General features: G+C 45.4%; 1 protein-coding gene across 1 annotated transcript in view; it reads right to left on the reverse strand.

The window, feature by feature from the left end:
* Positions 1-6: 6 nt before the first annotated feature.
* Positions 7-22757, reverse strand: part of STX6 (syntaxin 6) — a 48782-nt gene continuing 26031 nt past the window's right edge. The window contains exons 4-8 of the mRNA XM_010850175.1: positions 16552-16614; positions 13303-13428; positions 11973-12079; positions 7733-7827; positions 7-3634 (exon numbers count right to left, since the gene is read on the reverse strand). Of these exons, the coding sequence (XP_010848477.1) occupies positions 3558-3634; positions 7733-7827; positions 11973-12079; positions 13303-13428; positions 16552-16614 (468 nt within the window). The 3' untranslated portion in view covers positions 7-3557. The remainder of the gene's footprint in view (positions 3635-7732; positions 7828-11972; positions 12080-13302; positions 13429-16551; positions 16615-22757) is intronic.

The following is a 22757-nucleotide window of genomic DNA, read 5'->3' on the forward strand; positions in this document are numbered from 1 at the left end:
CCCAGAGACGTAAAGGCTGGGAGGGGGAGGCTGCAGGGTCCTACCCTGGGCCCCATACTCACGCACTATGCTCAGGCACGGGGCTGCCTGACTACGGGCCTTGTGGCTTCACCCTCTCTCTGCACTTGATAGACAAAGAACAGTCTTAAAAAAAATTTTTTTTTTTCCTTAAAAAAACCTGGAAGGGGGAGAAATGCCAGTGAGAGGAAGACAAAGAGGGAGCACTGGCAGTACTGTGTTCCATATTTTAGAACTTTAGCTTTCTAGACAGTCCGAATTTTGTTTACAAATTTGTCCTGTGTACAAGGTAACACCAAATGGTTCAAATTCCAGCGTGGAAAAGCAACTCGTATTTATCAGTTGGTTTTAGATCTTCGGATGCTATGAATTCTCGAGAAAGGTGGTAATGGTCTCACTTGACAGCCAGGGAAATAACCAAAAGAAAAATCTTGGCTCCGCCACTTTCACTTACAGAAGGTAAAACGCTTCAGAGAGACAGATTTCTGCTGGAGTTAAGGCTGCGTTTCTCTTCGCAGCCCTTAATCTCACGAGGTGAGAAGGAGTGGAAGTTGCCAAGTCGTTGGCTACCAGACCCATCAGTCTGTCTAACTCTGGCTAAAAGCAGAGAATAATGGGCAAGTTACCAAGCTTCTCCCCCAGCTCTGGCGTGAAGAGCCTCATGTAACACACATGCTGTGACATCCAATTGCCACGCAGTAGCAGCATACAGAGCGCGTTTGTGATTTTTCACAGTTCACACAAAGACAAGATCAAAAACCAGGACAAGGAACTAAAGGTGTTTTGGTTTCCCAGCTGGATTCCTGCTCTGGCAAATTCTTTCAGTTGATCACTCCCCCATTCTACCCACCCTGCCCAACCAATTGATCAGTAAAATGTTCTTCCAATAAACAGAAATTGAGCTCTTTCTGTTATCCATCATATCCTGCCAGCTTTTTTAGCAATGATGAGTACGGATGAAGTACATGCTGAGGAGGGGAAAGGCCCCATGGCTACTGGAAGTGCCTTTGAGCCTCATGGAGGTATTGTGGGCATCTGCTCCACCCCCATTCTGCCACTCAGGGTCAGCGGACCACTGCAAGGAACTCACAGCATTAGGTCACTGATGAGGAAACATTTATCCTTAGAAATGAATCTAAGCCCCTGGCATGCTCTGTCTGCCACAGTCTGGAATTTCACTGGGGAGCCTTCAAATGAACATTGGTCTGCAGTGACTGCCCAGTCCTGATATATAACAGCCAGGGTCAGACCCAGGATCAGGTCACCTGGGGCTGTGTGTCCGACAAACACATTAAGAGGTGGCCTATCAGAGAACAGCTCCTCCAAGGTCAGAAAGACAGGGAGAATGCTGCACTGCCCGGATTTTAAGTAAACTTTCTAAATATTTTCCTCTTCAGTCTGGTCTGCAACAGCCACAGTCTAGCAAACACCTTAAATGAGCAAGTTTGCCAACTCTTAATATCCCCAAACAGTTAGTAGTTAAGCCTCGGTATCACAAAACTTGGTCCCTGAAGCCTGGGGAGAATCTTACTAATGACCAGCGTGTTCCCAACAGGCCCTGCAGACACGATGTCAGTTTTGAAGGACATGGTCAATCTGGTAACACCCGGAGAACAGTATGGCATTTAAACAGGGCAATCGTGTAATTCATCAAGAAGGGGTTGCTTTGTGTAACACGGAAGGTGGGGATCACAGTACTGAGACAAGGTCCACATGGATGTTTAACAAAGACATTTTAAGGACCAGCTGTGTCTTTGGCTTGTAGGAGACTATTTTAACAAGCTCAAAACTTGGAAAAGTAATCTAGTACCCTATATCTGAAGCCATTTGTAAAAATCACTTTTTTCCCTAATTTGAAAAGAAATAACTTACATATCAAGTAGAGTGGAGTGTAAACGTGGATGTCAACCACCCTTTTAATTCTATAAACCTGCTTTCAGCTTTTCATCCACAGGCAGATTTCCTGACCTACCATGATCCTAAACATGAGAAAATACCCTTCTTTAAAAAAATTGTTATGAGAATTTATTCCAAAGTGCAATTCAAGAGTTAGCTGGGCAAGTACATCATTGCAAATCACACACACCAAAAAGGGAAAACAGAAGCTCGACACAAACAAAAAAACAAGATACAAACAAAACAAGGGGGAAAAAAAAGTTAGTGTGCTGAGGAATGGACCCTGAAAGATGAGGAGACGGGAGTCGAAGCCAGAATTCTGCCCAGATGCTGCTTCACAAGTGCAGAGAGAGATGGTGGGGAGGGACCGGCAGCTGCCACGGCCACACGCTGGCTCTGGGCTCAGCTGCTACTTCAATCCTAGGTTTTCATCAGGGAAGTTATAAAAATATATACACATGTACACTGGAGGCATTTTAAAAGTCACCAGAAGCTTGGAGTATATAGTGTCTCAGCAGGGTCAGCAACTAAAACCCAATGAAAGCATCTGTCATTTAAATCCGGAAGGGCTCAGTTATTTGAATGGATGATAAACCACATCGTCTCAGGGAAAAAGGAACCATGTTCACCTACCCATCCTTGCAATTACAGGGTAAGAAAAATCTGGTCCAGAACTAGCCTTTTTTGACATTATGGTTTCTGGTAAGTGTCATTAATGTACTGACCACTCCCAGCCCTCAAGGCGGAGTGCTGCTGGAATAAAAGAACTGCCGCAGACGCCACCCTGGGACCTCAGGCCGCTCACGTGAGCCACTGAGCCGCTCATTTCAGGGTCCCCTAGGAATGCAAGTTGCCCCTCTGGGGAGGTGGCTGTATGACAGTGGCATGAATCCAGCAAGGGCCTGACCCCGGCGACCTCACCCGCCCTCCGCAGCTGTGCCCTGCTGCTCCGTCCTCCCTTTAGTTCAAGCCACAAGTCGCCAGCAGCCGCAAAGCCCAGCGCTTTTCGCGCTTTTCCACTGGTTATTCCTACCACAAAACAGCGCCTAGAGAAGCACTTTCACCCCAGCACTTACCCCTGCAGACCAACCACTGCATCTTCTGCCACAAAGTGCTTCTGAGCTCTGTCCCCACTAACCACCAGCTCTCAGGGGTGAGACAGCACTGCCTCGACAGGGTGCGAGACCTATCCAGGCACCCACACCCCCCCATAGGTGTTTCTGCAGTGGCCAGCGCGAGCCGTCTGAGGGGCGAAGAGTCTGAACGCGAGAAAAGAGCTGCCAAAGATGGATGGAATAAGCGTCAGCCAACATGAGCCGAGTCCGCGAAGTTTTCTGGATTCCTCGAAGGCCCTCCAGGGGGAGCAAGTTCCGGGGGGAGTGAATTCCGGGGGAGGCAAAGCAGAGCCAGCTGTCCTCAGAATGGGAGCCGGGGAGCCGGGAGTGTGCAGTCCTCGACTTCCTCTGCCCATCGGCCCTCCCCACACTGGGCTGGAGGCGCTGTCTCCACAGCGGGGTCACGGAAAGAAAAGTCAGCTCAGGCTGTGCTTCCAGGAGAGGGTTGCGAGGAGCGAGCCGCCGCGCGCTGCTTCTCCCTGTCCCCCGGGGTGTGTGTGCAGCAGGAAGCGAGCCGGGGCCCCGCCGTCACAGCACTAAGAAGAGGATCAGCACGATGAGCAGGACCACGAAGAGGACTGCGATGGCACACCACTGGCGCCGATCTGGAAGGCAGGACATGAGGGTCAGCACTCCTAGGACCTGACCTTCCCCAGGACACAGTTACAGGACAGTTAAGGCAACACCTGGGCATGCAAAGGGCACAGGATGGGCAAATGATGGCAAAGAGAGGCCCCAATTTGCCTGGGCACCTGGCACTAGACCGCTGCTGTTCCTGGCCTGCCCGTACCCCGAAAGCCAGCCTCGTAAGAAGTACTGGCTTTGTGTCCCAGCTCTCTTAAGATCTACAGGCTGCAGCTTTCCGCTGGCGGTTATCACATCCCTGGAAAAGGTGTTGGCATTGGTGTTACAGGTCAAAGCTCATCTGCTTTAATGTCCCACCAAAGTCACATCGTTTAAACAATAATCATGGTCTTTTCTCAAGGAGCACGACGGGAGGACAGAAAGGAGATGAAAGCTGCTGGTGGTCACTTCAGGAAACAAAAAAGCTGAAAAAGCAAGCTGTACTGATCATGGGTGTGTGACGGGCTTCATACCATCCTGGGCAAGAAAGATCGCTTTAACCAGTATTAAAGTAACTGACATGAACATCTCTAAGTCAAAGTGGAATTCTTTTCTGAAGCTTTCTGCCCTACTCACAATTTACAACAGGCGCAGGAAACAAAGTGGCCAGAGCCCATCTAAGTGACCCCAGAGCACGGTGGCCCCGAGGGACGGATGAGAGCAGGGCCCCCACAGTCCTTGCTGAGCGCCCCTAACTCACAGGGCTGCCGGAGGACCACGCAACACGAGTATCCGCACACTCTGTGGGCCCACACTTGGCACAGGATGCTGTCGTCCTCAGGATGCGCCCTTTGCTTGGGCAGATGTAGGAAGAGCAAGCTGGCTCCCCACAGAGAACCCCTGCCATTCTGCACAAAAGGTCAAGCTGAGATTAAAGCCTGTGACACTGGAGCTCAGCTGCTAGAAGTAAGATAAGAGTTCTGTTTAAGTAGAAGTAAAAAGGTACCCCTACCAATTCATCAAAAGTTTATTTGAAAGATTTTAGCACAACACTACTATTGAGAATCACATTGTAAAAAGGTCTGAATCTAGGAAAACAGACCACGAAACTTTACACAAAGCAATGCTGGGTCCATAAAACATGTAACTAAAGTAAATGTCGCAGACAGCAAAGTCTTAGAACCGGTCAGCAGAACTGCCACCGACCAACAGTAAGTAAAGCAAGTACCTTTCCAGTGGCTCACTGCGCTCCCCATCACACATGCTAGAAACTCACTTAGCAAGTGGGATTAGAATCAAGACCTCAAGTCCACCTGTTCCTTTCTGAGACAGGACTAGTCCAAAGGGCGTGGGGAGGGTGAGTCTGCCTACTCCAGATAACAGTATTCACCTGTTTAACTATCACTTCAATGGTCCAGAAAACTCAAGTATCTAGCCTTCTTTCATCTACTTAAAAATGTTTACAATAATTTAAAAATCCTCTCATTAAAGTGATTAATCTATATTCTTCTAAGATGATACAGTCAAGGTAAATACCTCCTTGCTGCCTTGCCCAAGGCATCCTGCCATCTTAGACCTGAACTTCCAACAGTGAACCAGCTTCCCATCAGCCTCTACCCAGCCCTCCTCCCACCTCCAATCACTTTCTCTTCTGAAACTGCACTAAACAGGGGCTTTCATCAAAGAGCACACAAGCCAGCACAATCCAGGAATGTGCTTTTAAATCCACTTCCCTTTGAAGTGTAAGCTGCTCCTAGGAAGCATGAACGGGGTGACCCAGGGAGCTGTTATCCTAGCGGACTTCTCCCAGAAGGGGTGGGTCCTAACCACGAGGGTTTTTGTGACCCCAAGTGAATGGTCCTAACCAGCCTTTTTGCAAGCTTGGACCTGTCTCAGAAAGTCAGGTGCGGGGGCGGGGGGTGGGGGGCGGTGCAGAACCCCAGAGGTGACTCTGCAGGATTTTCCTGCTCTCAACAGTCTCCTCCCCTAAAGAGAAAAGATGAACAACAGAACTTTGGAAAGTGAGGGGAAGAAAACCTGGGTATCCACTCAAAAGAACATACTTCTTTTGGGTAGAATGACAAGACCAGTGTCTCTCTTGGGTCATTCAAAATAGTAAGTATGGCACCCTGGCAGATTTCTGCCCAGGAAAGCAGCCAGGCACGGGGAGGGCAGGGGTCTCGCCTCTGCAGGCCTGTGAAATGTGGGCGTTCACTAACTGCCTAATCACACACTCCAGCGTGTCCCGCTACTCTTTCTTTGTATGTAGGCTTGATCGAAAAGCAGTGAACTTTCCCAAAAGTTACGAAGAACAGAGACAAACACCAAACTGCCCTGTCATCAAATCGAAGCCAGCACAGCCAAGCAGGAGGCCCCGAAATCGCTCTCTTTGGGGAGCAGATACTACAATGAACACCGCAGGCAAGCTGTCCAAACCCAGGGGCCTTTCAGCATAAATGCTCTGTTTCCTGGCTCTCCTTCTTGAGGTATGACAGGACATACCTCAAGTTCTTACTTGCTCCCCAAACTTTTTTGGGGGGAGAAAAAGTAGAAGACAGCGTGAGCAGACTTAAGTAGAAGACAGCGTGAGCAGACGTCAGTGCTATTTATACACACGGAGCGGCTTATCACAATGCAAGTACTTTTCTAAATTACTCATTCCCAGAACGCTGGAGACAAGGACACAGTGCATCTTTGTTACACTGTTCTCTCCAACAAAACCGGTGCTCAAGTAGCTACTTGACTTTGCCACTAATACAGACACTAGTGAAAGATCTGGTTGAAACTGGTTATACAATACTTCAGTAAAAAGCTTTTTTTTTTTTAAAGGAGAAAAAAAGAGGAGGGAAGGGGTGAAAGAAGAGAGAACAGAGATAAGCGGGAGGAGGACTTCACAAAACTCCTCTAGACGTGTGGAAGACGAAGTGAGCTGGGGCCTGCCGCTGGCAATGAAGAGCCTACTAGAAGCACGAAGCATATGTGCCCTAGAGAGAAGGAAGGAAACCAGTCTGGCTAGGAGCTTCCCTTTGTCTTAGATGTAACAGGTCCTTGGCCCCCCATGGCCATCTTCTGCCTGTCTTACCCCCCACTTTTTTTTTTCCAAACAAACACTTACTATGTACTAATACATGAGAGACACTGTTAAACATTTGTACACTAATTACTATTTCATTTATTTCTCACAATGACCTTGAGAGGTAGGCGTCATTCAATTTTTTTATATATAAAAGAAACAGAGCCCAAGAGAAGTCTTATGTAACTTGACTATGAGTTAAACAGTTGAGAAGCAAATACACACTTGTATTTAAATTTTGCCTCAAAAGGCAAGAGTGGACTATGTCATACAGATGTATGTCATACAGATGTAATACAGACTATGTCATACAGATGTAATAATAGGAAATCAACTGAAGAAAGCTGTCAAGACACAGGGGACGTTCTGATGGGGGAGGGGGTGCTCTGGTTCAAGAACACTTAGGTGCCCTTGAAGGATGTCTCAGTCCCTCCCTTCACCCAGAGTCTCCCACCAAATAGACGGAAAAAAGATACTCTATTTTCTCTGATTTAAAAAGATGTTATTTCTCTTAGAGAAGACAGGTTGTAGTAACAAAAAACAGTCACTGGCACTCATCTTCCTACACAGTAACCAATTTGAAAAAAGTTACTTCTTCATCCCTTGCCTGGTATAAATTTGCTGGAATAGTTCACTACAGATTCAAATAAAAACAGTTTAAATGAGATCTGCAAGGCCATCTTCTGAAATGTAGAGGTGTTTCTTTCAGTGAAAAGTCAGTCCAGGAGAAACAGTAACTAGCTCTTACTAGTTGGGAATTGGGAAACCAATTCCCTCTTTTGGTAAGGAAATAGGAAAAAAGGAAAATGAACGATTTTGTAAGTGCAAAGAAAGTTACTCCACCAGAAGAAACGTCAGCACCAGCCTCGCATGGTGGGGACCACGAAGGCTCTTCCCAGGTGAAGGCCACAAGCCGAAGACCAGGCCTGTGTGTGCTAGTCTTCCATCTCCTGACCCCAACGTCTAACAAAAATGTGCCAGAGGATCTGAACAAGTGCACCCATGAGACACCCCCTAGACTGTGTCTCTAGAATTAAGAATTCTGGAGCTTTAAGCACATACATACCACTGGTCATGTGCGATACTTTTGCAAGTTTCTTCATCACATTGTCCAGTCGAGACTGAGTGCTCTCCAACTCGTGAGAGAAATCGTCCAGCATGCTAGAAAGACAAGCAGACACAGGAGGAGGTTGCTCAGCACAGCTCCAGATACAGTGGCCATGGAGTTAAATTACTGGGATCTGGGCCTCAGTCTTAACAATCACCAAACAGACAACATTGGGATTCAGACCCCCCAATCTTTTTATCCAAGGGACAAGATCTGTTTTTGAGTTCGGAATTTTGGAAATCTGAAAAAGTAGTAAGTTACATACACTGTGTATTAGCCAACACCCCCAGCAGAGTCTGGGGCTGTCATCAAACACCTGAGTTACTATTTCTGCAAAGAAAACTATGAGGAGTCATGGCTGCAGTCAGTTCAGGTCAGGTTCCTCTGTAACAAAAGCTTGCTGCAAATTTTTTTAGAGCTTTCTAGATTGCAGAACTGCAGCCAAGGCCAATGGGGACCTGAACATACAATAATACAAACTCAGCTGCAGTGCAGTGTAGCAGAAAGAAGGCTGTGTGAATCAGACAACCAGGCTTTGCCACTTGCTACTTTGGACAAGGGACCCTTATCTGTAAAAGCAGGCGATCCTATCAACAGGGTTCCCATGAAAGTTAAAGTGTTTGCTGCTCAGTCATGTCTGACTCTTTGGGACCCCATGGATTGTAGGCCCCCAGGCTTCTCTGTCCATGGAATTCTCCAGGCAAGAATACTGGAGTGGGTTGCCATTCCCTTCTCCAGGAGATCTTCCCAACTCAGGGATCAAACCCAGGTCTCCTGCACTGCAGGCAGATTCTATACTGTCTGAGCCACCAGGGAAGCCCCACACAAAGCACTTTATAGTAGCGTGAGTTAAGAAATGGACTTTGATCAAATCATCATCTGCTTTAAGCCACTCCATGCTTTACCATAAAGCTGGGCAGCCTCAGGACTGAGCTCCGTGCACCTCGTCTACACGCACAGAGAACCAGCTCCCTGAGGCTCACACTGCTTGCTGCCCAAGGTGTGGCTAGGAAAGAAAACACAATACTCATACCAACAGTGTTTATTTCATAAATTACTAAGCATTCCAGACTATTCAACTTTGGATTAATATATGATTATCCTGAGGCTAGAATATGACATACTAATTAGTAACCAGAGGGCTTTTTAACAAGGCTTTATTCATTCCTCTGGCAGCACCAAGGGCAGCGAGTGGTTTGGGTCTGGGCCCACAAGAGGCACCCGAGAGCCCTGCCGGATTCAGGCAACCAACTCCTCATTAAGTCAGTCATTAAATATCCCCCATGTTGGCAACTACACAAACAAGCCTTTGTCCCTTACCTGAATTTTCAAATTAAAACATTTTTTAGCTCATTTTAGATTCTGGTAGCATCTTGGCCCTGCAGCTGGCAGACCTATCCACACAGGGCAAATGCTGATAAACAAGAGCTACCTGTGTGTGCTGTGTAAGATCTTTCTTACTCAAGACAAAAACGGGTAAGTCATCCAACCTCCAGTCCAAGGACACACATTAACCATGCACTAACCAAATTTCTTAGGTGGCTCAGTGGTGAAGAACCTGTCTACCAATGTAGGAGACACAGGTTCAATCCCTGATCCAGGAAGATCCCCCTGGAGAAGGAATGGCAATCCACTCCAGGATTCTTGGCTGGGAAATGCCATGGACAGAGGAGCCTAGTGGGCTACAGCTCTTGGGGTCAAAAGAGAGTGAGATATGACTTAGTGACTAAAGGACAACAAAATTTAAAAAAAAACAAGTTTCTAGCCTACCTCTGTGCTGTCCAAAAGAAATGCAATGTGAGTCTCCTACGCCACTTCATATTTTTCAGTAGCCGCATTTTAAAAAAGGGAGCTGAAATTAATTTTAATAACCTGTTTTATTTAGCCCAATATACCTAAAAAAACCTATCATTTCAATATGCAATTTTATATTTTTTCACACTAAGGCCTTCAGAACTGATGAGCATTTATACCCAGGGCCCTTCTTAGTTTAGACTGGCCACATTTCATGTACTCAATGGCCATGTGGGGGCTGGTGGCTATTGTACTAGACAGCATGGGTCTAAGTGTAAGACCCACTTTTTCCTTTTAATTTACCTATTTTTATTAGAATTACACACATACATAGTTTGTAGAGCCAATCAGTCCTTTTATAAAAAACCACAGTTGTCCCCCATCCCCGAGGGCCACCGCTTTCAGCCCCTCCACTACTCTCTGGGTGCATTCTCCAGTTTCTGAAGCTACACGCTGGCAGCTCAGTGTCCGGATCCCGCTGACTCTGCACGGTGAAAACCTAGGGCTTAGCACCCTCCCATTCCATTCCCCACCTCTGCATCCTTCCCACTTCTCTTCCCGCTTCCTTCCTTCCAACAGAACTGTGTCCTGGTTGGATAAGGTCGACATCCAGGGCTCCCACTGTCACGAGTGAGGACATGCTCTTCTCAGCTGGGGGTCTGGGGCCTGAATCACACCGCTCTGGGCTCTCCCCTCTGCTCACCAAGGACCCTGTTTTCTCAGGTTCACCATTTATCTTTCTGCTTTCCAGGAGCTAAAATGTTAAGATCACTGTTTCTTATTCCAAGCTCTATGTCCCCATAGATTTTATGCCATTAAATACAAATAAAAACCTCTGTTACTGTTCTCGTGGACTTCAGAGTAGGAACGGAGATAAAGAGGTTGTGTTCAGTTCACCGTCTTTATTTGGAAGTCTGCCAGGGTCTGTCATCTACCCAACCAATGTAACTGCTCAAATAATTAGTTCTTTCCCATCCGCATAGTGAATTTTAGGGTAAGAATGCATTTCAGACCAATTAAGCTGCATACCTAAGCTCCTGTTCTGCCACCTTCCTACGTGGCCTCCCTGCTTCCAGTCTTTTCCACTGTGGTTCACCATCAAAACCAAAGATAGACGGATCTCCCCCAAACATAAACCTGACCGTGGCATTACTAACACAACCTTCCCTGGGGTTGTGTTTCCCATCGCCCTTTGAATGACAAGTCCTAACTCCTTACTGTGGCTTCTGGGGCCTTCCCTGATCTGTTCTCTGCCTCCCTGACTTGACTCCTGTAACCTCCCTCTCAACCCCGGTGCTCTAGACACACTAAACCTCTCTGCTGTGTGCACATATCACCTCTAAGTCATTATAAGGACTCTTCCTTCCAGGAGAGCCTCCCCTCACCCTTTCCTCCCACCCCATCTGGTACCTTCTACTCATTCTTCAGTCCCAGTTAAACCTCTCTTCTCTTCTCAGGGAGTTTAGACTGAGTCAGCTCTCCAGTTCAGGCTGTTAGGGCCCTCAAGGCACCACACACTCCCCCCACTGGCAGCTCTCCATTTCTGTTACCCTTCACAACTTGCACCATTTCTATAATATCCATTCCACCCAGTAAGCAGTGAACCCTTGATGGCAGAGACCCTGCCTGTTCTCTTGGCTGCTTTGTGGATACCCTGGGGCCTCCCAGGAGAACAAGATGCCCAGTTTGAATTTGTAAGAAATGAATCCATAAGGTTGAACACAAAATCAAGGTAGGAGAGTTTCTGAAATACCCTACTAGATTTTTTTTTTTCCCCAAGAAAAAATATTTTGTGAAATGGCAAAGGTAGCATATTTTAAGAATTCTGTTTTTGGTGTCATACTTCAGGAGTGCAAACGGAGATTTTTCTTAAGGAAAAACGAATCCAGGTATGTTTTCTTGTGCTTTTTTTCTAGGAGAAGACTTTTCCATTGTAGGAGATTTTTTTATTAGTTGGAATTAAACTTATATTTCCCCCCCTCCAACAAAATAAAAATTTAAGATACAGAGCAAAAAGTTCCATTTAATATAGCAGGAAAGGCATGCAATGATGAAGTTAAGTCTTATCCTCTTTGGGACAAAAAATCTCCATGGAGCTTACACAGCCCTAACAGTTTCACATTCCTATTCACTACAACACTTGAAGTCAGCTGTTCAGAGGAATTGGTACCTCTTTTGCAAGTGTTTAAAAATACTAATAACTTTGCCTAAACCTTCTTGAAAATTGTATCTGATGGATTTGCCTTTTTTGGAGAGGCTAGTCTGTAAAACAGAGTAAAGATGCAGCTAGAAACAAAACAGCTTTTGGCTTTACTGGCCATGTAACCGGCAGGCTCTTCAGGGGTCTCCTAAGATGGCTCTTCCCTTCACCTCTCTGAGGCGAGAGGGGCATCCCGGTACTCACACGGCCTGCTCCTCCAGCTCCCCTCCGATGCGCTGGGACATGTTCTTCAGCACTCCGATGCTGCCAGAGACCAGCTCCAACTGCTCATCCTGCTGTTCCACGATCAGCTGGTGCCAGAGAAATGGGAAATAAGCAATTAAAATCCATCTTACCTGGTTCCAAGCCCAGCACTCGAGCAGCTGCTAGCTTCTTTGCCAACTCGGGACAATTCACATTCAGAAGCAAAGCCCAGAAATCAAAGGACCAGACCGTCCGCCTCAGAGAACACGCTGCTCAAAAGGCTGGGCTGTCAAGCTACTGATATCCCCTGCTGATCCAACTTGTGAAACAGTCAGCGGGGCTTGAAACCACCCAGAGAGATTTACCCTGGTTGGCTGAAGTCCAGCAAGGGACAGACAATGGCCAAAAGCACCTGTGCAGTGACCACGGACACGTGGGGATGCTTAGGAAGAGGAAGCCCGCTGCCGGGGTCAGGGTCTCAATTGGCAACAGCCGGCCACAACTTAACTGTAAGAGAAAGTCTAGCAGGTCTCTGGACATGGGAAAACTACACACACGGAGTCCTTTGCTCCCTCCTCAAGGACACGTGAGAGGAGGCTCTGCGGCAGTAAGCTACCTTGCAGGCAACTCCTGAGCACAACTTACTTTTAATTGTGCTGCAGTAGCCTCACTTTTCATTGAAAAAAAAAAAAGTTTGCTTGGTTAATAGCAATTTAAGTAGACAAATGGTTAAGCTGATGTGCTAATGGAAAAAGATCAGTATGTATATATAAAACACAGTATTTAAGAACCAATCGTTTTGATGGGGTGATAATGCTCAAATCCCCAGACACTTTACTATTAGCTTCCTTTAATTAATACAAATCAAAAGCAACCACACAAATATAATCAACCTTTCCTTCCACCCCTTAACCTCCACCAAAGCAACGATTTTTACATCTAATGGAACCAACAACAATTTTCGATGAAAAAACAAGGACTCAATTTTTCTCAAAGTGCCTTTGTTGAAATGAACAAAAAGCTGAGTACAGAAGCAGAGGCTGGGGAAGAGGCTGCTGTGTTTTTAAGTCAATGGCCTCCTCTGTCAGTTGCGGGGGTCTGGTCTGCTTGTCCTAAGAGGTCTAATCAAGCTTGGTTCTCTTGAAACTGTCATGCTCTGAAGGGTGTCTGCAACACCCTTTATGAAAGCAACCGTCACACAGGTAGACTCCGGCAGCTGTGAGGCTAGCTCTGGCCCATCCTGCCTGTCATCAGCAACAGAGCCCTGGCTGGCAGAGGAGTGGGGAGGGTGGTGCTTGGCCTCCCACCTCCCTGTCCTCCACTCAGGTACCTGCTGCTGTGCCTGCTGCTCTTCGATGAAATGGGAGTTGGCCAACTGAAGCTCCCTGTCGAGGCGCCCGTATTTATCCGTTGTTCCACTGCTCCAGTTCTGTCCACCACTGTCTCCTAGCAGGGCCTGCGAGAGCGGGGCCGGGGGCAGCAGAGCAGGAGGGACAAACCGTTACTCTCACTGAACAAGGGCCTCATCACCATGATATGAAGAGTTCTCCCACTGCTCATAAGCTGTCTTTCCAGGGGTCAGCTTTTTATGGATTGGTGCAGGTTGGTGCCTGCGGAGTACAAATCAAAGAATGCCATGAAGGGCACTTTCTATGGACTCACAAATGAGCTCTGTCCCATTAAAAATGCAAGTGAGAGTCAACTTTAAAGCAGTCTTAAAGCCCCTCTGTGCACTGCTTTGTGGACCATAAAGCACGTGTTCTCACAGGACCAGCTCTTCCTAGCACCCTTGGAGTTTCACTGGAGACCCGTTGAAGGTCCTAGTCTAACTGATTCCAGACATCCAGAGCCCTTTCTATTTAAGTATGACCAAGGAAACTTTTGGTGTTCAGAGGAGGGAGGAGATAGTTTCCTAAAGTGACAAGAAATTAAGTCATAGTCCCTCATACAGTGAAGGCACAAGAACCACCAATGTCTGCTCAGTGTGACCCACAGATACATCCCAATGCCCTTCAGCTGAACTAAAAGGCTAGAGGTTTCCAGATGGAATAGGGGTTGCTTCGGCAGGCAGCATGGCCACAGTGGGGGCCTGACCCTGATAACCCAAACAAGGGTTGGCCCTGATGTCAGTTCTCCACCTGGGCCCCCAGACGCCAGGGTTGTGTTTTCTAGTATGAATTTGAGGAATTCTGTAGTCAGAAAAGGTTAAGTTTGGGAATGTCTTCCTTCATTGAAGAGGCCAGCCAGGAAAGTGAGCTAACCCTGCCTGGGATCCTCACAAGCCTTTTTAACCAAAGAACTGGACCAAGCTAGTGACTATGATTCTTCTGTCTTGTAAAGCTGCCAAAACTTCTTACCAGGTACCCTTTAGCTCTGGAACTGTTAAAAGTCTAACTGATTCCTTGGTTCTCTGCAAAGCCCCTCAATACCCACACTAGCCTTGCCTGACTTTGAGACATGAATTCGGCCAAATGGCCACATTTCAGAGTCTACATTCAAAGAAGTTCAGGATGTATGTTGAGTTCTGAGGCAGATATGAGAAGAGGACCAAGATGCCTGAGAACTTCCACAGCCCAGAGCCTTAGTCAAGAGTCTGGATGATGACTGTCTCGGGTGTAGAGCAGACATAAGGTTTTGGGGGGATGCTTCTGCCCCATCTGGTCATGGGGCTGATTGAAAGGATCCTGCTCGTTTTGATACAAAGACTCTATGGTGGATACTGGGACCTAGTGACAATTTTTTCAAGGTCAGAAAAAGTCTACAGTGTATCACTAGGCTATGAATAGAGAATCAGAGCTCCTGCAGCCACAGTCATGGCTATTTTTTCCTAGCTTATCCATGGTCTACACTTGGGTAGGCATATGACATGCTGTTAAGAGTCACCCGTGAAGCTGTTGAGATTCCCCTGGTCTGACCTCCAGGAGTTAGTTAGTGAGAAAGAAGACGGAGAGGGCCCAGAGCACTGGGGACCAGCCCAAGTATAGGTGCCAAAGCAGGAGGCCTTGGCTTTGTGAGGATCAGCCCAGCACCTGGTGTTGGAAGCAGCTATGAGGTGGACTCTGCCCACCTTCCATTCCTTGAACGCCTGTGACTAGAAGACATTTTGTTGTAGTTTAGTTGCTAAGGGAAGTTCAGGATGTATGTTGAGTTCTGAGGCAGATATGAGAAGAGGACCAGGATGCCTGAGAACTTCCACAGCCCAGAGCCTTAGTCAAGAGTCTGGATGGTGACTGTCTTGGGTGTAGAGCAGACATAAGGTTTTGGGGGATGCTTCTGCCCCATCTGGTCATGGGGCTGACTGAAAGGATCCTGCTCGTTTTGATACAAAGACTCTAATGACTCTATGGTGGATACTGGGACCTATACTTGGACTGTGTCCAACTCTTGCGACCCCATGGACTGGCCCACCAGGCTCTTCTGTCCATGGGATTTCCCAGGCAAGAATACTGGAGTGGATTACCATTTTCTATTCCAGGGGATCTTCCTGTCCCAGGGATCGAACCCAAGTCTCCTGCATTGGCAGGTGAATTCTTTACCACTGAGCCATCTGGTAAGCCCAAAGATATTTTACTCATCGCCTAAAACAAAATTCCCAGCCACAGTCAGAAAGGCTATGCATAAATGCACATTTTATTTATGTTAGCTCACTAGCTTTTCTGAGAGTCAGTGCCAGATGGGATGGCTAGCTACTGTCTTTTCCTGTCTGCACTGTTACAAGCAAGGAAGGTGGATGGGGAAACAACAACAGTGATGGAGAGTGGCATGTGGGGAAAGGAAACAGGGAAGTTAAGCTGGAAGATATTTAGAGAGTCTTCTTCCCTTTTCAAGCTTTTAGAATACTTGTTTTCAAAATTAAGTGGGTCAAGAAATACCTACAGGTATAAAGTGAAGAGTATATCATAAACCACTGGTTCCTAGTTAATTAAAAATGGTGAGCTGTTCTTCAATTATCAGCCTACTAAATTCAAGGACTGGGTCTCTTGTAGCTTTTATTTTTGATGTGTCAGTATCTGGGCTTTGGTTTCTGAAATTTATTAGGTTTCATAATTTATTTGTAATAACTTACAAAAACTGGACCTCACATCAAAAAAGAAAAAAAAAGATACATAAAACAGTGAAAGATTTAACACATATTTAAGTTTCTTCAAATGCTTTATGTATAGTTTCAATCATTAAATGTCTAGAGCGTTCTACACATGGGCAGCTAGAAATCTAAAAAACAAGAAGAGAAAAACCATGACACAATCCCTCCCCATTCACAAAGAAGCTTGAGGTCCAGCAGAGAAAATGACAAGAAAGCAAGCAATTACAGCTCTTAACAGAGTGGCTGGCACACAGAATGTGCTCCACAGGTGCAGAATAAATGGCTTGTGGCAAGGGCTATGAGGCACACAGAGGGTGCAATGGGAGCCCAGAGGCGAGAACCAGAGGGTGTGGCGGGGGAGGGGGAAGGCTGTTGCCATCTCTACGGGCTCAGCACCAAGGTCGTCTGCTTGAAGACATGATACACGGATGTCAGAATTTGCAAGTCCACGTATCTGTGTATTTTCTGATACTGTATATTCCAACGCTTACTCACCTGTCTATTTTTCCTCTCAGCTAACGCCTGCACAGATGAAGCTGACATCTGATCTTTCATGTCCTAACGAGATAAGCAGAAGACCAGAAAACAAATGAACATCCTTAAAACTGTGGTTAATATTCTGCACACTAGTAAAATATACATAATTCATGATTAACTTTTTAAACAAAAAGGCAGTATTTTTTGCCTTCTATTTTCAGCCTCAAAAATAAAGGAAATAAAGAGAAGGACATCCCCTTAAAAAGAGGTAACCTGGATACTAAATTTAAATATGAGGAAAGAGAAAGTACTTCCTGGGTACCTACCACAGGCCAAAACACTGTTAAACATGTACACATTAGATCACTATGTGATCTATCCACAATGACCCTATAAAGCTGGCATCACCTTCATTTTACAGTTGACAAGACTAAGATCTAAAAAGATTAAGATACTTTCTCAAGGTCACACAGCCAGTAAATGGCAATCCTGGGCATACACACAAAAGCTTGTGTTCAATGCTTGTATCTTTAAGTATATGCTGTGCTTAGTCTCAGTCGTGTCTGACTCTTTTCGACCCCATGCACTGTAGCCCACCAGGCTCCTCTGTCCGTGGGTTGCCATGCCCTGCACCAGGGGATCTTCCCAACCCAGGGATCGAACCCAGGTTTCCCACACTGCAGGTGGATTCTTTACCATTTGAGCCGCCAGGGAAGCCCAAGAATACTGGAGTGGATAGCCTATCCCCTCACCAGGGGAACTTCCTGACCCAGGAATCGAACTGGGGTCTCCTGCATAGCAGGCGGATTCTTTACCAGCTGAGCTACACGGGAAGCCCATCTTTAAGTATGCTGCTGCTACTGCTAAGTTGCTTCAGTCGTGTCTGACTCTGTGCGACCCCAGAGACAGCAGCCCACCAGGCTCCCCCATCCCTGGGATTCTCAAGGCAAGAATACTGGAGTGGGTTGCCATTTCCTTCTCCAATGCATGAAAGTGAAGAGTGAAAAGTGCAGTCGCTCAGTCGTGTCCGACTCTTAGAGACCCCATGGACTGCAGTCTACCAGGCTCCTCCGTCCATGGGATTTTCCAGGCAAAAGTACTGGAGTGGGGTGCCACTGCCTTCTCCGATCTTCAAGTACAATACATGTTAAAAAAAAAAAAAAAAAAAAACCACATACTTTAAAGTATACTTACCATTAAACACCAGAGAATACTTTCAAATAGTGATGAACAGGTCACTTTATTTCTGAGTTGGATTCATGGGACATATAGACTATTTCTAATGCCAGTATTTTCCAGAGTGATACCAAAATTTTTTTTGTATGGAAAGAAAAAGGAATGTACCCATTACTTAATCTAATGCAAAACACTTTATTAAATATGAGCCATCAGCTGCATATTTAACTACAACCCAATATACCTTAAAATGATTTCAGCTAAGTATATGATTACTATAAGTCTTCTTTTAAAAAAAAAAAGGGATGCCAAAATATTCTTTTCTGCTGGCTCATAGGCTACTTTAGAGGTACAAATGTTGACGTATTAGGCTTTTACAAACTTCTTGCAGGACGCATGACAAGGGAATGGTAGATGAGGGTGCCACATTTCCTAATTCCTACTATGGGAAGTTTGATAACCACCTCGCTGCAACCTTCAGTCTGCCCGGTCCCTCACTAAGCAGATACTGACCGATGTGTGCCTGCACACAGCAGTGATGATACGGACACAGCCCCTGCCTGACATGGCTCACATCATGGTAGACAAGCAGCAGCAAATGGCAATCACACACACACACTTCAATAAGGTGACGACCATTCTAGAAGGAAGGGAGTCAATGGGGCTGAAATCCAGTGGGTGAGCGCCACTCTAGAAAGACAGGGATGATACCTGATCGAGACCTGAGGGCCTAGAAGCAGCCCACCACAGAACAAGCCCAAAGCCAGAGAATTCCAGACAAAGGAAACAGCAAGCTCAAAAGCCTGCAGGCAAAACGGCTCAATGGTTTAGCTTTTGAGAAGACTCGTTGCTGAAGGAGCCACCGCGTGCTGGGAGTCGGACAAGGCTGACCAAAACAGGCAAGGGCCATCAAGGTGCTTAGAGTTTATACAGAGGCAGTGATTGGCACACTAGTCCTGTAAAGAAGTAGATATTGAATATTCCGCCTTTGTCGTGTTTTTTTTTAAACCACCTTTTAAAAATAAATGTAAAACCATTCTTAGATCTCATGGGCCACAGAGTGCAAGTCCCTGTTCTAAGGCAATGGGAAGCCTTAAAGTATTTTGAGAAGGGCTGTGGAGTATTCTGGGTCATGTGTTAACTCTGGTTATTGATTGGGAAAAATGCTGGCAATTAAGCAGAGCAGAAGTGAAGAGATCATCTTACTGTCACACATTAAAGTGCTGCCCAGGATGGGAAAGAATTGCCCTGAAGGTGGGAGCCTTCAACAAGAGGGCACGGGAACGCTTGGACATGATATTGGGCAAGAGGTAGGGCATCTGAGGGTGCTCAGTTAACCCATAAATTCTAGGAATCTTTACCTAAGTTAATCTGTTCACAAACCTCAAAAGGAAAAAAAAAAAAAGAATGCCACCCACAGAAACTGAGAAAAAATGTACTTAGTAAAAAAAAAAGTATTCACCACAAAGATCCAGATACTGGCATACTTAAAACAAGAGAATCAGTGATATAAGCCATATTTCTTGAATGTTTGAGATTTACCTGAGTCAGTCACCTGAGGTATTATTAAAAATGCAGGTCCCTGGACCCCACTCAGAACTACTTACTAAATGAAACTTAAGGAACAGTTTAAAAACAAGTCTCCCAGATGAGAAGCTGTTTGACAGGCTCTGGTCCACACAAATTCTAGAAGCCTTCAAAGGAGACCATTATGCTATTACCTCCTGGACTGCAGGATTCCTTTTCTAATTATCAATTAGAGTTTAAGATGACATTCTGATTTTCAATCAAACAATATGAATAGTATAATCTCACTTATTTAGTGTATCAGAATTGTTCCCTGGCTAGGATGATACACGCTTTTGAAAAATGCATTTAGGGGGACTTCCATGGTAGTCCAGCAATGCTGGGAATGTGGGTTCAATCTCTGGTCCGGGAACTGGGATCCCGTATACCCTGGAGCTACTGAGCCTGCACAGCGTGACTAGTGTCCATGTGCCCCAACAAAAGATCCTGCGTGATGAAACTAAAACCCAACACAATAAATAAAAATATATTTTAAAAAACACATTCAGTACACTTTATAATAGCCTTTTACAAGTACTGAACACTGTGTGTGTGTTAATCACTCAGTCATGTCCAATTCTTTGTGACCCCATGAACTGTATGTAGCCTGCCAGGCTCCTCTGGCCATGGGATCCTCCAGGCAAGAATACTGGAGTGGGTTGCCATGCCCTCCTCCAGGGGATCTTCCTAACCCACGGGTGGAACCCGGGTCTCCTGCATTGCAGGCAGATTCCTTACCATCTGAGCCACCAGGGAAGCGTCCTATTGAATATTAGTTGCATAATAAAAATAGCAGCACACCTGTATGGGAAAAGTAACTTTGAAGTTCTAGTTGGACTCTGAACATTATCTGTAGAATACATTTTTGCTCTTAGAAGGTAAGACAGTGAGGGGGGAGTAATGACTGTAAAGGTACACAAGAGGATTTCTGGGGGTTGCTGGGAATGTTCTGGAATGCTTCCAGGTATTGCTTCCATGGTTGTGATCAGTTTACAAATTCTTCAAACTGTATACTTGGGGTGTATATACTTTTCTATACAAGTGTATACGCTTTTCTATACTGTTATATAATTAAAAGTTAAAAAAAAAGTCTATTGTCCACATTTCTATTTGGAATACAAAATGTCTATTCATATTCTCTTTCCACTTTTTAATCAGAATGTTTGTTTTTTGTTGAGTTGTATAAGTACTTTCGGAGAAGGCAATGGCATCCCACTCCAGTACTCTTGCCTGGAAAATCCCATGGATAGAGGAGCCTGGGAGGCTGCAGTCCATGGGGGTGCTGAGGGTCGGACACGACTGAGCGACTTCACTTTCACTTCTCACTTTCGTGCATTGGAAAAGGAAATGGCAACCCACTCCAGTGTTCCTGCCTGGAGAATCCCAGGGACGGGGGAGCCTGGTGGGCTGCCGTCTATGGGGTCACACAGAGTCGGACACGACTGAAGCGACTTAGCAGCAGCATGAGTACTTTACTAATATTTTAAATATTAACCTCTTATCAGATACATGATTTGCAAATATCTTCTCCCATTGAGTAGGCTACTTTTTCATTTTGATGATGGTTTCTTTCACTTTGCAGAAACTTTTTAGTTTGATGCAGTCCCGTGTATTCTTTTTTTCCCTCTTGCTTTGAGTCAAAGCCAGAGCTCAGCGGTGAGTGACCTGGACGGTGTGGCAGGCGCAAGGAGGCAGAAAATGTGTTCATTTCATGTGGCATCTCAGTGCAAATTTGCCTGGAGTTCTTGGCGAGGAAGCGGGCAGGTTTTATTATTTACTTATAGCCTACGTGCTAAGCTCGCCCTGGGGCCTCGCTTGGTTTTCAGAAACTTCATTCAAAGGCCCAATAGACATTTCTTCTGTTCCAAAGAAGATAAACAGATGGCCAAGAGACACATGAAAAGATGCTCGACATGTCTAATTATTAGGGAAATGCAATGACATATCACCTCATGCCCATTAGAATGGTTATAATGGAAAGGACAAGAAACAACAAATGTTGGAGAGTACACAGAGAAAGGTGAAGCCCTGTACACTGTCAGTGGGAATATAAACTGGTGCAACCACTACAGAAAACAGTACGGAGATGCCTCATAAAATTGAAAATAGAACTATCATATGACCAAGTTATTCTTCTTGGTATTTAACTGAAGAACATGAAAATACTAATTAAAAAAGATATATGCCTTTTTATGTTCACTGAAGCATTTACAATAGCCAAAATAGGACAACAACCTAAGTGCCCATTGATGGATGAACAGATAAAGAAGATGTAGTATGTATATACACATATACATACAATAGAACATTATTCAGCCATAAAAAACAAAATGTTGCCATTTATGATAACCTGGCTAGACTTTAAAGATATCATGCTAAGATATCTTTATCTTAGATAGAAGAGTCCTCATGCCAAGAGTCCTCTTAGATATTTCTCCATGTGAAATAATTCTGGTGGAGAAAGACAAATATTATATGATTTCACTCATATATGGATTCTAAAAAAAAAAAGAGAGAACAAAATAAAACAAAAACAAACTGATGAATACAGAGAACACACTAATGGCTACCAGAGGGAAGAGGCAGTTGGGGGTGGGTAGGTGAAATGAATGAAGAAGGTCCACTGTATTGTGAAAGATGATAACTAGACTAGTGGCAGCAATCATTCTGTAGTATACACAGACGTTGAATTGTAATGCTGGACACATGAAACATATATATGTGTGTGTGTACATGTATGCATGTATGTCATACAAAAGCCAAAAAATGAAAAAGAAAAGACAGACATCAAAATGAATTGTGAGAGAATTAAAGTTTTAAATTATTTGTATTTAAAAAAAAAAAAAAAGAACTATTGCTACTGAACAATGGCTAGAAGGCAAACCAACCCTCTGAAAATAAACTTGGCATTTTGTATTAACAGTTTTGATATTTGTAACAAATATCCACTGCCTTGACCTAGTAATTCTAATCAGATCATATCAGATCAGTTGCTCAGTCGTGTCCGACTCTTTGCGACCCCATGAATCACAGCACGCCAGGCCTCCCTGTCCATCACTAACTCCTGGAGTTCACTCAGACTCACGTCCATCGAGTCAGTGATGCCATCCAGCCATCTCATCCTCTGTCGTCCCCTTCTCCTCCTGCCCTCAATCCCTCCCAGCATCAGAGTCTTTTCCAATGAGTCAACTCTTCGCATGAGGTGGCCAAAGTACTGGAGTTTCAGCTTTAGCATCATTCCTTCCAAAGAAATCCCAGGGCTGAGCTCCTTCAGAATGGACTGGTTGGATCTCCTTGCAGTCCAAGGGACTCTCAAGAGTCTTCTCCAACACCACAGTTCAAAAGCATCAATTCTTCGGCGCTCAGCCTTCTTCACAGTCCAGCTCTCACAGCCATACATGACCACAGGAAAAACCATAGCCTTGACTAGACGAACCTTTGTTGGCAAAGGAATGTCTCTGCTTTTGAATATGCTATCTAGG

This window comes from Bison bison, unplaced genomic scaffold (assembly GCF_000754665.1).
Source record: "Bison bison bison isolate TAMUID 2011002044 unplaced genomic scaffold, Bison_UMD1.0 scf7180017864289, whole genome shotgun sequence".
Lineage (NCBI taxonomy): Eukaryota > Metazoa > Chordata > Mammalia > Artiodactyla > Bovidae > Bison > Bison bison.